Source organism: Coregonus clupeaformis, chromosome 26 (assembly GCF_020615455.1).
Source record: "Coregonus clupeaformis isolate EN_2021a chromosome 26, ASM2061545v1, whole genome shotgun sequence".
NCBI lineage: Eukaryota > Metazoa > Chordata > Actinopteri > Salmoniformes > Salmonidae > Coregonus > Coregonus clupeaformis.
This window is the reverse complement of record NC_059217.1, coordinates 13,642,118-13,656,740: the sequence shown is the minus strand read 5'-3', so window position 1 is coordinate 13,656,740 and position 14,623 is coordinate 13,642,118. Positions and strand designations below refer to the sequence as shown.

At 43.8% G+C, this 14,623-nt stretch overlaps 1 protein-coding gene across 2 annotated transcripts in view; it reads right to left on the bottom strand.

Annotated features, from left to right (window-relative positions):
- Positions 1-271: 271 nt before the first annotated feature.
- Positions 272-14,623, bottom strand: part of LOC121540402 (anosmin-1-like) — a 113,227-nt gene continuing 98,875 nt past the window's right edge. Inside the window, exons 7-14 of one of the 2 annotated variants that reach the window (XM_045207669.1) lie at positions 13,581-13,789; positions 9,014-9,149; positions 6,835-7,047; positions 5,458-5,552; positions 3,172-3,343; positions 2,674-2,903; positions 2,431-2,572; positions 272-1,379 (exon numbers count right to left, since the gene is read on the bottom strand). In XM_045207669.1, the coding sequence (XP_045063604.1) occupies positions 2,432-2,572; positions 2,674-2,903; positions 3,172-3,343; positions 5,458-5,552; positions 6,835-7,047; positions 9,014-9,149; positions 13,581-13,789 (1,196 nt within the window). In that variant the 3' untranslated portion in view covers positions 272-1,379; position 2,431. The remainder of the gene's footprint in view (positions 1,380-2,430; positions 2,573-2,673; positions 2,904-3,171; positions 3,344-5,457; positions 5,553-6,834; positions 7,048-9,013; positions 9,150-13,580; positions 13,790-14,623) is intronic. The other variant, XM_045207668.1, reaches the window with a different exon arrangement.

Here is a 14,623-nt window from a genome sequence, read left to right as displayed (position 1 = left end):
ACACCCCCAATCAGCCACGCAAAACGGTCTTGAGTGGCAACAATTCTGCCTAATTAGTTGATTCGCTCTCTATACACCAACTCCTTTCGACACACCCACTCACCCATACTCTGATCGCCAAATTGGGCTGCAGCTACTCATACCTCTTGTGGATGGGAGGTGAAGAGCCTCTTTGATACATGCAGTGATGAACTACCAAAGTTTCTCCTTTTCTCATGTTTATCTATTGACCAAGAACAAACCAAGCCAGATAATTTGTTGTGACCTTTTTTAACTTCTTTATTTTATGGCAAGAATGATGTATACTAGTTTACATGACTCCAAGTACAATATTTATAAAAAATAATAATGCTATGATACAAGGTAGGCAAAAGCCCCACAACGCTGCCATGTCAAAAGTGGATGTTGGTATTTTGGCAGCTCAATGAATCAACAGTGTTTCCAATGGCACTTCACTGCCATTAGACTCACATTCTAACCTCAACCATCCTCTTGATGGTCAGTAAATGGAGAGGCCTCTTACAGAACACAAGAGAATAACTGCTTCCACCTAGCCTCTGTACCTGTCTACTAAAGCTTAAGTTTATTCTTATATTTGGCAAACCTTCCCCATCCCTTTCACACATGGACACAAACATATTTACCAGGATGGTGATTGTGTTCAGAAGGGTGAAACATTTGGAACGTTGCAGATAGAAATGCAATGCATAGAGCTGACATGATTGTAAATGTACCATGACGAACAACAATGTCTGTTCTACATAACATAAGTATATCTAAACATTCTGTAACAGTGTACCCTCTTGAATTAGCCACAGGTCATGAAAACACCACATATTATAATACTCTTTAATTACATTACAATAAATAACACTGGAACAAGAATATATATCAGAGGGTTACATATATCAGTCACTGGGGTTATCTACGCTTGAAATAATTTATGGCATAGGATTACAAAAATCCTACACTACAACAGATTACAAACTGCTTTATGCAGGGAAATTTTACTTGTATGACACAATTCAGTACTTGTGTAAAAAAAAATACTAATATGATTACATTATACATGAAAACTATCATCTCTAAACATTGAACATACATGTATTGTAACTTTAATGGCCAGACTTGGTATAGATTTACTTGATCTTTCAGGTGAAGGTGATGTCCATCATGCAATATATCTGTGTGATAAAGACAAAATAGAGACTGGGATTGCGTGCTTGCGTGTGTGTGTAAACAGACAGGCTGTGGCGATATGTTCTCAATACGCGCGACTGCGATGGTGATGAAGAGCTCGGGGGAGGAACCTAAAAAACAGAGAGAGGATGGTGATTGGTGGGATCAGGCAGAGCATGAAGCACGCTGGGGGGAGGAACCTGAAAAACAGAGAGAGGATGGTGATTGGTGGGATCAGGCAGAGGTTATATTTGATATAAACAACCTGTGTCATTAATGCAAATCAAACCAAAAACTCTCACAAAAATCCGATACGGTACATTTCTCAAATTACTCCCTGTTCTCTATGTAAAGCCCTACGCTTGGCCAAAGCTGCAAGACATAAGGCTGTGGCTAAAAGAAGTGCACCAAATAAAGACTTATGGCCTGATAAAAGGACAATCTTAGTAGATTCCATTTTAATTTGTGATTAGTTAGAAGTTGCACAGAGATGGGAGACCTCCATCGTCTTTCAAAATTGGACAAACGCAGGCTCTTTCTGTTGAGGTACCAAAGCTTTGATTCTCCCTCTCTGGCTCCCTCTCCTAGTGCTCCCACTGTCCTCCAAGTGTCCATTCTGAATGGGAATTATGGAACACTGCAGCACCATACCAGGTAGTGTCTCTGGGAGTCTCTTTTTCTCTATGGAACTAACTCTGTGTTCCTGTTCCACAACTCTCGCCAGGTTTAAAATAAATAAATAACCCAACCTAGAAGAGCGAAATAACCCAACCCTAGAAGAGCGAGCTTTTCTATCTCACACACTCTTATGGGTTACTAACACTACACGCACACCTTTCTCTCCCTCTCTCTCTCCCTCTCTCTCTCCTCCTCTCTCTCTCTCTCTCTCTCTCTCTCTCTCTCTCTCTCTCTCTCTCTCTCTCTCTCTCTCTCTCTCTCTCTCTCTCTCTCTCTCTCTGTCTCACTCTCTCTCTCTCTCTCTCTCTCTCTCTCTCTCTCTCTCTCTCTCTCTCTCTCTCTCTCTCTCTCTCTCTCTCTCTCTCTCTCTCTCTCTCTCTCTCTCTCTCTCTCTCTCTCTCTCTCTCTCTCTCTCTCTCTCTCTCTCTAGCAGGGGTCATGGAGCCAGTTGACAGGGGGGTTTGTTTAATTTATTTTTTGACTCAGTAGAAATTGGCTGTTAAGGAATTGGTTATTATGTCAGTGAGTAGTTTGTCTTGTGAGTGTGTGAGATGTTAGGTCCTGAAGCAGTACCTCATTGCAGAGTGGCGTTGAGGGAAGGTGTGTGAAGCGTCCGGGCCACTGAGGGGCCATTGACCCTTGCTGACAGCACCTGGACCTGCAGCTTGTACACACTGTCTGGCTGCAGCCCCTCCACTGTCAAAGAGTGCTGGTCCTAGGGGAGGGAGAGCAGCAGAACATGAGTACACAGGGAGGGAAGTATATGGATAGCTTGCAGTCAGAGAAGATAGCACACAACCACACACAGGGTCTCACCGGGGCCACTATCCGTGTCTGAGAGATGAGGGTGTCCTGTTCCTCTGTTGCCATGGCGCTGGAGGACACCTGGACCCAGGAGAACTGGAACCCTGCAATGGGCGTCTGCCCCGGTGCAGTATGGGAGAGATGCCAGCGGAACAGGCCCTGCAGGGAGCCGTTGACCGTGTGGAACTCTGCTGACAGCTTCTTAGGACGCAGTACCACCTTCCTGGACACGAGGGGGCGCTCTGACACAGGGAAACACACATTTAGACATCCTTACTAAATAATAATTTGGACCCATAATCAATATACAGTTAGTACAAAAGAAAGGACCTAAATATTCCAGAGGTCCTAGAATCATCGATACAACATATATGATTCTCATTGAGAGGAAGAACCTTTGCATAAACAGTGCTTTCACACTCCTGATGATATTCAATCAGTCTGTCAGATATTCACTTGCTCCATGCTGTGTGTGTGTGTGTGTTAGGGCATGTGTGGAGCTGGCCATACCTTCTCTGGCACAGGGCACGGCCTTGCCCCCTCTCGCCCTGACCGCACACCAAGGTGGGGTTGTTACCACGGTAAAAGCTTCTGACCTCTGATCCCCCTCTGATGCTACGGGCGCCACAGCGATCCAGTACTTACAGGCGAACAGCAGCCCTGTGATAACATAATGTGTTCCCTGAGAGGAGAGGAGAGGAGAGGAGAGGAGAGGAGAGGAGAGGAGAGGAGAGGAGAGGAGAGGAGAGGAGAGGAGAGGAGAGGAGAGGAGAGGAGAGGAGAGGAGAGGAGAGGAGAGGAGAGGAGAGGAGAGGAGAAAGAAGAGAGCAGGGGAGAGGTGAGGAGAGAAGAAAAGTGAAGATGAGAGGGGGAAAGAAGAACAGGGAGACATCATCAATCAACACAGCATAGAGGCGAGAAGTGTGTGTGTGAGAGAGAGAGAGAGAGAGAGAGAGAGAGAGAGAGAGAGAGAGAGAGAGAGAGAGAGAGAGAGAGAGAGAGAGAGAGAGAGAGAGAGAAAGACAGTAGCAGAGAGAGAGAAAAAGCTGAACAACTCTTCACCAGCCAGCCAGCCAACCAACTCTCGTCTCAAATGAGGGAATAATGTAAAAGGCAAACAGACAGGAACAAAAGGATGATAAATAAAATAGTTATGACGATGAAAGCTGTGCGCTACGCTGCGATATGCGATCTCTCTAGCCTCTCTCGTAAAGCGACGGGTCATACTTCTCACACAGTTCCATTACACACACACAGCGCCCAGCCAGGCCAAATGACAGATGCAGTGGGAGATAGCTAGCTACAGATCCTCGCTTCTCTGGTCTTGGCAGCCGCACTGCTTTCTGTCGCAGATCTGCTTCGGCTCGTTTTTATGAAGATGAAGAAGATAGGCTACACTCAATAAGAGTCTGATCTCAGTATGAAGCAATATGTGGCGCAGAGACAGAGTTAGCAGATATGGTCTCTCTCTCTCTCTCTCGCTCTCTCTCTCTCTCTCTGAGATGCTGTGAGATAAGAGGAATTGTTACAGTTCTCTCTGGCCTTGAGCCCAGAGAATCAATGGTTTAATGCTATTTGTTCCCGATGCCCTCCCTGCTAGTGTGGTACATTGGCACAGTACAGAACACAGTACATAAATAATTTAGTGGCGGTAGTTGCCAACACCTAGAATGAGTTCCCCTAGAAGGATAACTTTTCTGGAACATTATGCATGACTAAAATGTCTCTAATAATGTTATCTGAGTCACAACCCAACTGAAACCATGGAGAAACATGTTCTGTTCTGGGGTGGGCTGGCTGAAATGACTAGGCTGGGTCTAAGTCAGAGTTGGACTGGTCCTATAAGGCATTAAATTACATACTTGACTCTGTGACACCAACACCAGACCCTTTTCTCTCTCTCATCCATATCAGACAACACCTCACTACTCTCTATGCATCGTAATCCCTGTGGTGCAGGACAGGGACCTATGAGTGTTGGATATAGATTAAAATGTGGTTGAGGTTGTAATCTAAACCCTAAACTGTTCTGTCCTGATGGCTGGGGGCAGGAGCAAACAGAACTGGCCAGCCAGTCACATTCCTCTGTCTATTAAACAACAGCAGCAATGTCCTCTGGGTCTCTGGCTGGTTCTATTGCTGAAGTCCAAACCCTCCAAACCCCAAACACACACACCCAGGGTAACTACTAGAGGGAATAGGACTCCAGTCAAATCCATTGGAGTCATATCATTTCTAGGTGGCTCATATGCTCTCAATCTCAATCAGTGGTTCCCAAACTGTTTTTCTGCTGTGACCCATCAAAAGCTTATAAAAAGCTTCTTGATTATTCACCCAATAAACCAAACCAATGTCTCTCGCTGGCTGTATACAATCTAGTCATCACCTACCAGATGGAATCAGTCACAACCCACCATTGGGTCCCAACTCAGTCTCTACCTTTTGGGAAAACATTGTCCTGATTGACCAGAGCCTAAACAGTTCTAGAGGTGTGGCAAACCATGTTAAAGCTTGTGTCCATGATACTAAAAGTCCACTCCAGCGGAGGGAGAGTTTATTCATTATATGACTAATCCAATAGTCACACACTGTGGAGAAGCTGAGGGATATAACGTAGCATATCACTGAGACCAGCAGTTACAATTCCAAGGTAAACCCCATTGGCCTCCTTCAAAACGGCGGTAACAATTCAATATAAAACAGTATTGGAATCTTTCACAATATCAGCCAAGAGCCATCTGGCCTAACGGAGTTGTGGAAATGCTGTTAAAATCTGTGGCTGGCTCTGAAACTTACCTGCACAGTGGCTTTTTTCTCTGTCTTGGTGATGTTGCTGGCACACACATGAGGATACCACCTCAGTACGTATGTAGTGAAGTCCTTAGGGGTTTCTGTAGCACAACAGAAGGTGGATACAGTGTTATGTTTTGTGGTGCTATATAATAAGGTCATGTAGGCCTATAGAGAAACATATTGGCTGTTGTAGTACAAACACCAGTAGAGCAAAGACCCAATGTCAGTTTTGAGTGTTATCACAGTCTCGAACCAGGGTTTCTGAATCAGATACGGAGCGTGAGTAGCCTGTTGGATAGCCTCTCTCTCCATCGCTTCCTTCTTTCATCAGATCCATCTCCCCATGATCTCCAGGTTGAACCCCAGACAAAAATTATCTCTATCTTTCTTTCTCTTGCTCCTTTTGTCTCTTGCTCTCTATCTCTCTCTCTCTCACACACACATCTGCTCCCCGTTATGTTCCCATATTAATGTTATTAAATTTGTCCTCATGTTCCTCTTATTCTCTCGCAGGCAGATAATGTCCAATCACCACCTCTTATTTATGAAGCACAACGCCTGCCATCACCTTGCCAAACACACTATTCTAAGATGTTGCTTATGGAGCATATTTGAAATGGGCTTTGTGAAAAACAGTGTTTATTGGAAACACTCAAAGATGAACAAGCACACAGCAATGTCTCTGGCTCTGGATGTCTGTGTAGTGTGTGGGGGGGGTTGTGGTTTCCCTGGATGGCTTCTCACACCTCTACTGGGAGTCAGTTCACTCAGCTGCTACAGTGGTGCCTCTATTCTAAAGACACAAGTAGTTGGTATAACAACACATATGACTGTTATGACAACACATATGATTGCACTACAGATGTAGTATCTTAATTTGAGCCAGTTTGCTACAGCAGGAAAATAATCCTGCAGCAAAAGGAAATGTGAATTATGTGGATTATTATTAATGGGCATTTTTGTAGGGGTTGATACATTTTTCTTTAGGGCAAATCAAGTCTGAAATTTCAGTGGATATTACAAACTTTAGAAGCCTTTTTAAAACTCAAATACACTACAAGTTTGCATTTCCAGCTGCGCATGAAAATGTTCAGCAACAAAACAGTGATCAAATTAAGATCCTACATCTGTATCACTTTAAAATTGTCAGACTGGGAAAGGGCAGATGTGAGAGACATCCTGGAACCCCACTTAACTAAGTAACTAACTGACCTAGTGACTGTGGGAAAGAACCCAAACCATAAAGGAGTAACGGGTGCTGCCTGTTTCCCAACCTTCCCATGACCCATTCTGTGGGATTCCTGTGGCTGTAATATCAACAAGGAGATTAGGAGGGGTGTAACGTCTTGTTGTCTTTTTTGTTGTTGTTGTATAACTTGCCCTGGTGCCATCTCTTCCAAAAGACCTTGACCTGCAGCTGGTCATTGTGGTAGTGGGGGGCAGCGGCTTCCAGGTGCAGGTTGTGTGGGGTAGCGAGGTGGGGGGCAGGTTCGGAGGCAGCAGGGTTGATGAGGTGGGGGGCGGGGGGGAGCTCGTTGGAGAACTCTCCTTTAGTCTGCATAGGACCTGGTGGGGTAGGTAGAGATGACAAAGCTGATTTAGGGAGAGAGAGAGAGAGAGAGAGAGAGAGAGAGAGAGAGAGAGAGAGAGAGAGAGAGAGAGAGAGAGAGAGAGAGAGAGAGAGAGAGAGAGAGAGAGAGAGAGAGAGAGAGAGAGAGAGAGAGAGAGACGAGAGAGAGAGAGAGAGAGAGAGAGAGAGAGAGAGAGAGAGAGAGAGAGAGAGAGAGAGAGAGAAAGGGAAGGGAAGGCGGAGAGAAAGGGAAGGGGGAGAGAGAGGGGAGGGGAGAGAAAGGGGAAGGAGAGAGAGAGGGGAGAGAGAAGAAGAAGAAGAGAGAGGGAAGAGATTGTGGAGGGGAGAGAGAGATGCAGTTTCATTTGGCACAAGATCTCTGAATTGAAAGAGGGCAGAATATGTTGCTTCACACCAGTTAGAACATTGCAATATGTGCCCTAATACTAAAAAACCAACTAAGTTTGCCCCTTTAGCACTATATGAAATACAGTCAGGATGAAGATTGTGTATAACTTAAAACATGACATCATATTACATTTGATGACAGCGTATGTTATACAAACAACACATGAATTAGTACCATCAGAAATGACCTTAATGCTGTCTGTCCATAGTGTCCAAACTAGGAAAACACACTCAGCCTTAAACGTTTAGTGCTGAAAACTCAATGCATTTTCCTCCTGTCCCCTATTGTACAAGTAAAGGACCATTCCTCAGCACAGAAGTAAAGCACCATTCCTCCTACACAGGTCAACCACTTTTCTATAAATATTTCTGCTGCCTGAACTGCCATTCAAAGAGCCTTATTGCCAGCGTATAGCACGTAAAGGCAAGGTATATCCATGAAGTGGGATTTTTACAATCCAAGTTGCGTTTTAAAGGCCACATGAGGGGAACACCAGGTGCTGATAAAAATGAATGAAAAAATGTAAGACTTATAAAAAAGGAGCTGACTTACAAGAAAAATTATATTAATTGGGCCATAGGAAAATAACAAACATGTTTTAGCTACTTTATGAAAAATGGATTGGGCTAGCAGGATAATTAAGCCTGCCATTGAGAGTCCATGTGGGACTGACCAAAACCAACAGAAAGCTGTGAGGGTTCAACCAATGCCCCCATGATATGTGTGTGCATGTGTGCCTGCATGCGTTTCCATGCGTGTGTGTGTGCGTGTGTGTGCATCTCGAAATGCTTCTGCCAGAATTTGGGGTGAGGATTTATGCAACCTAATTAAGAACAGAAACAACAACAGGAGAGAAACCCACAGAATGTGGCGGATGCTGGTGTGTGCACATGTGTGCGTGTGTGTGTGTGCATGCGTGTGTAGCACATGGGGATGTGTGAAACTTACTCCTCAGCCTGAAGTGTCGCCACTTGCGCCGCCGAATAGCTAGCTTTTCAGGTGGCGCCGACTGGTAAGAAGCTTCAGGAGGGCTGTAACGTGTGCTAGCAAGGTCCTGGGTTTGAGCCTCGGTGTGAGCCGAAACAGGAGGAAGTGGTACTCGCTAAGCAAGCAGTGTGACGTACTTTACAGGTGCATGCGTATATATGTGTGTGTACGCCCAACTGAAAGGACAGGCTAAAGGTTAAATGGTGGTCTCTGGCCCCTCCTACTGATGACCTCACAACCATTGGGACGTTGATAAGCTCTGATCAACAGGACTGATACAAGCCAGGCCCTAGCTTCTGAGGAAGAGGGTAATGTCTTTCAGCCTAGCCCTCAGAGGGAAGCAGCCAGGTCAGGGTAGGCGTCGACACCCAGAGCCACTGTTTGGAAGGTAGACTATATGAACCATGTGGTTAGATTGCAGTGTAGAGATTATCCAGTTCTCTTTTGTACCTATGCTGTGATATCCAACATGAGTTTACCTTTCTCTGGTATAGTAATGTACCTGTAGTCTGTGTAGTAAATGTTTATTTACCTGTGATTTGTATAGGTGAGTAGTTTACCTGTAGTTTGAGTGGTAAGGGAGAGTAGTTTACCTGTAGTTTGAGTGGTAAAGGTGAGCTGGGCACGGCTACTCTTCAGGCGTTTCTGTCCCCAGTAGGAGATGGCCTGGACCTGGATCAGGTAGGAGGTACCTGGCAGCAGACCCTGGAGATCCATCTCACACACAGCCTGACAGAGACACAGATAATACACAGACAAAACACAGTCATTATAGTCACAGCCACTGACAGGGGCAGCACAGTCAACACAGTCACCACAGAGCCTGACAGAGACATAGATAATACACAGTAATATAATAATAATAATATGCCATTTAGCAGACGCTTTTATCCAAAGCGACTTACAGTCATGCGTGCATACATTTTTTTTTTTGTGACTGCAAACAATCAACAAGCAATCAACAATAGCTTGAGAGATGGACAGGCAATACAGTGTCAGTTGACAGGGATAGCCTGGCAAATATATATAATTGATTAGCCTCAAATACTGTATCTCCTGTATTTCATGACCACTGAGACGAACAGACATTCAAGGTTTTCAATTAAACACACAATTGCTGTCATCTTTTCAAACAAATTCTGTCCATAAACTCTCTATATGTCTTGTCACATAGCACTGATGATACATAGCTGAAATCAATCTAAAGTCTATGAATTTCTTAATCGATCTTCAGAAGCGTTGGTAAACTTACTACGACAGTACATTTATATGAATTACCTTGATTTGAGAATAAATATTTTTGCACCAGTGGCCATGAAGGATATGAAGAGAGGAAGGAAGCTGTTTAACAGTATTGGAACCACAACCATGGCATTAGAATCCATTCTAATTATATGATTGGATCACAGCATACTTTAGCTCTCCACTCAACACAGTTATAATTGTTGCCAGTAAGTGTTTTATGTGGCCAGTTTGACTGATGAAGGTTAGCCAGGTATGGAAGCATGACTGTTAAGTGAGAATAACCTTCACAGGCCACGAGAGCAGCTAAAATCTGTTTGTTTCTGATGACATACGTCTTTTAATGAGAGAGATACATATATATCCATTATCTGTGGTCTGGCAGTGTTTTGGCCAGCTCATATTACCGTTTTGAGTGAACGCTAGAAGCACTCTCTGACTCCTCTCGCATCCTGATTGATCATCTTTACACATATGTACGTGCGCACGCGTGCACGCACACAGAGCTGTTTTCCATTACATCAAAATAAGGTTTCAAGTGGTCCTGACTAACATGATAGACAGATAGATAATAATGGATACTAATGCAATACTGAGATTTAAAAGCCTGTTGCTTTTAGATTCCCTTCTCTGACGTGTATGGAAAAAGTGGGATTCATTATTTCCATAGCCGTACAGATAGCCAAAACACATGCTTTACAGTCGTGTGTGTATATGTGTGTGGTGTGTATGTGTGTGGGTGCATGCGTGTGTGTTAATGTGCCTGTGCATGTGCATCCTTGTGTGTGTGAAAAGACACAGGGGGATTGTGATTTGTGTTGGTCTGTAATGTCACAACCTTGGACATGTTATGATTTGCCATTGCTAGAAGCGTTCTACCTCTGCAACAGCAACGCATGGACATTCACTACAGACAAAACAAGTGGATTAAAGCAAGGCGAAGGCAGGTAATCTGCTTGGGACTGCCATCAACGGCCTTATAGACAAAGTCTGGTTCATACTGTATATGTAGGCCTACAGTATGACAGTGATAGTGTTAAGGAAGTACGTGAGTGAAATGAGTGACTATCAATATGGGTGGGTGATGTGGGAGTAGAAATGTATGGGTGCATGCATATGTTTGTATTTGTACATGTATATGTGTGTATATACAGTATGTGTGTGTGTGTGTGTGTGTATATGAGTGTGTGGCGCATGACGCAGCTGCCTGTGCTCTCGATGGGAACGCATTCGTTGGGATCCCTTGTAAAAATTCCTGACCGTGTCCCAAAGCAGGGCCGGACTGCCATCTCCATCAGGAGAAGGGATCAGAGGGATTAGGGCTCTTTAAAATGGTCCAGCCCGTTCCTTTATTACTCCTGCAAACCCACCAAGGCCATGGCCTTGGCTCCATACACCCTGAACAGGCCACTCACTCACCATATTATAGAGCTCTGGACTGGACTAAAACAAGTGATTTCCATTGACTACCATTGCCATTAGTTAATGGCCGTTAAGCACTGTTAGTGTTCATGAAGTGACCCTCGACATCTTTTTCCTTCTTCTACAGCTCTTCAACGACTGCTGCGCTGTCATGTGATTTATGTGAAACACAGACTTAAAGCCTAATAGCCTTGACAAAGCCTTGGTCATAGTGCTTGGTATCTAAACGAAGTCAGCATATTTATGTTAATCAATAAAGGGCAAAATTGAGGTCAAGACATCATTCGTATCACGTTTCACATACAGTATATATGATGTATTTTCAAAATCTCTCCGGGTTATTTGACAAGAGTTATCGGAGTCGAATTATAACACAATTTGTAACGCAATGAAACTCCATTAATTTGACATGTTTTTGGTTCACCTGCCATGTGCAAAAAGTAGCTCTTTACCTGAGAATGTTCTGTGAAATGGAACGCTACCTCATACCAGAAGTCGGTGTTATAGTAAAAACAAATATGGTAATAAAAACCATGCAAGAGCTGTTGATTTACGGGAGAACGGTTAAGTTATAATAAAACACGCAGCTGCTGCTTTTGTTCTCCAAGTTTTTGTAGAGAATTAACTCCAGAGGAGAGCACTTTATTAAGTCCAGGTGCTGCTACTGCTACGTGTGTAGCTTTGTACAGTCGTGGTTAAAAATATTGGCACCCTTGCACTTTTTTCAAGTTACTCACAATTTTCCCTAAAAATAAGTTGAAATTGACCAAAGTATTTCGTCTCTGCAATTCTTTATTTCACTGTTAATATTACAGAACCTTTGGTTTTGATTCAGAACTTAATATATCAATTTAAATCAGAAAATAAACAGAAATGGCAACGACAAAATTGACACAATAGACTTAATTTTTGGTAGCACAGCTTTTGGTCAAATTAACTGCAATCAAGCGCTTCCTATAGCCATCGATGAACTTCCTGCACCTCTGTACTGACAGTTTGACCCACTCCTCTTGAATTGAAGGGTGCCTTCTCCCAACTGCTGTTTTCAGATCTCTCCACAAGTTTTCAATGGGATTTAGATCTGGACTCATTGCTGGACACTTCAGAACAGTCCAGCGTTTTATCTTGAACCATTCCTGGGTGCTTTTTGAAGTGTGTTTGGGGTCATTGTTCTGCTGGAAGACCCATGACATTCGATGGAGACCCAGCTTTCTGACACTGGGTCCGACATTGCACTCCAAAATGCCTTGGTATTCTCCTGATTTCATGATGTCATGCACACGTTCAAGGCACCCAGTGTCAGAGGCAGCAAAGCAACTTCAAAACATCACTGAACCTCCTCCATGTTTGACTGTAGGGAAGGTGTTATTTTATTTGAAGGCTTCATTTTATTTTCAGTAAACATAGAGATGGTGAGCTCTAATTCGGTCTCGTGTGTCCACAGGACATTCTCCCAGAAGGATTTTGGCATGTTCAGGTGTGTTTTGGAAAATTGCAGTCGGGCTTTCTTACGTCTCTCTCTCAGCAGTGGGGTCCTCCTGGGTCTCCTACCATATAACCCCCTTTCATTGAGTTGGTGTTGGATGGTGCAAGTTAAAACTGTCGTACCTTGTGTCTGAAGGTCAGCTTAAATCTGTGTGGCATTTGATCAAGGTGCTTTCTCCACCATTTGAACAATTCTTCGCTGCAGTCTTCCATCAAGTTTTCTTTTGCGGCCACGTCCAGGGAGGTTGGCTACAGTGGCATGGGCCTTAAACTTCTTGATAACATTACGTACGGTGGAAACAGGAACATCAACGTCTCTGGAGATAGACTTGTAGCCTTGAGATCTTGCGTCTGACCTCAGATAATTATCTGGTTTTCTTTATTTTCTCCATGCTCATTGCGGTACACACAGTGACACAAAAACAGGAGAATGAGTCCTTTTTTCTATTCAAACTGGTTGAATTTGGGATTTTTATATTGCAGGCACCTGCAATATAAAGTTCAATTCCAATGTAAAGGAGAATCACCTGCTTGAAATCCGATTATTTCTAACTACTTCTAGAAGTGCCAATAATATTGTCTGGGCCATTTTAGAATTTCTTTGTGTAATAAACTAACATTTAGTCAATTATTCAGATTTTTTTGTTTTGTTCAACTGCAAACCAAAGAAATTCATATGTAGATAACAAAATAATTTTTGATTTGAACAGTTTTCTGGAAGAAATGGTGCATTATTTGAAAAAAGTGCAAGGGTGCCAATATTTTTGGCCACGACTGTACGTATAGAAGGCACCTGCAAGACGTCTGCGCAAACAAGAGACAACATACACTCTCACATCGTCCGAGCAGTGTGACTACTGTACAGCCACACATCGGGATATGGAGTTACAGTAGATTTGAGTGAACTGTTTTGCAGGCAAGGGTTACTGAGTTGAGTGAGCTTGGATAGTTTAGTAGTGCTACCTTATGTAAAGTTTGTTGATTTAAAATAATTTGTAGTTAGTCTCTTACCCCATGAGTGACCCGGGCATTGTCCTTCCTGTCCTGTGCGGAGGGGCGAGGGGCGTGACGGGGGCTCCAGGTGACTTTGTAGTGGTGAACAGGCAGGTCTCTCTCTCTGGGAGCGTCCCAGAGGACCTGTACCCCCACATTGCTGCCGTCCGTCCCCTGGGTCTCGTTCCCAACACGCACACTCTGGGGGGTCTCCGGGGGGAAGGGGTCTTGGGGAAGAGAGATGAAGGATGGGGTTAGTATTCTTCATCATTATCCTTTAACGTTCACGAGCTTGTGGAGTATCACGACAGAAGAGGTGAAGGTGAGGTTAGCATATTGTGAAAATATAGCAATTACTGTACTTGTACAAAGAAAAGAGAGCAATGAAAAGGAATAATTTACTGCCCCCAAATGTGATTTTTTATTGAAGCTAGTGATGCAGTTCCAACGCTTCGACCGACATGGTCTTGATTCGCTTGAACATATTCTACCACACTTTATCACCCTCTGTCAAGTCTAACACTCACTTATTACACTCCCCTAATGTGCCTCTGAAAGCAACCGTGTGTGAATAGCTCAGCAAAACTCAGCAAGGTTACACAATACACACGTACAGTCCATTCCCAGTGTGACGGTTAGGTGTGAGAATGTATAATAAATGAGCTGAAATTTGTGTGTATGTGTGTGTGTTTGTGTGTGTGTGTGTGCACTTAAATGAATCTGAATGACAGAAACAGTGAGGTGTAAGACGCTGCCTGTGTGTCGTGCTGAGGCAGGAGATTCCTCCCAGCTAATGTTCCACGGAGAGGGAAGGTGAACCCAGATAAATAAACCTCCAGACACTTTGAAATGAAAGAAGAATGCTTAGCTGTGAATTTACCAAACATACTTTTGGGAAATACATTTGCAAAGTTTAAGGGGGGGTTGTAAGGAGGCAATATACTATACCTGAGAGAGGGTTTTGTAAAGGAGAAGAGTGTGATTTTGAGGTGTGTGTGCATGTGTGTGTGTGTGTGTGTGTGTGTGTGTAATGACAGTAATTAACATGGGGTTGAACTCTA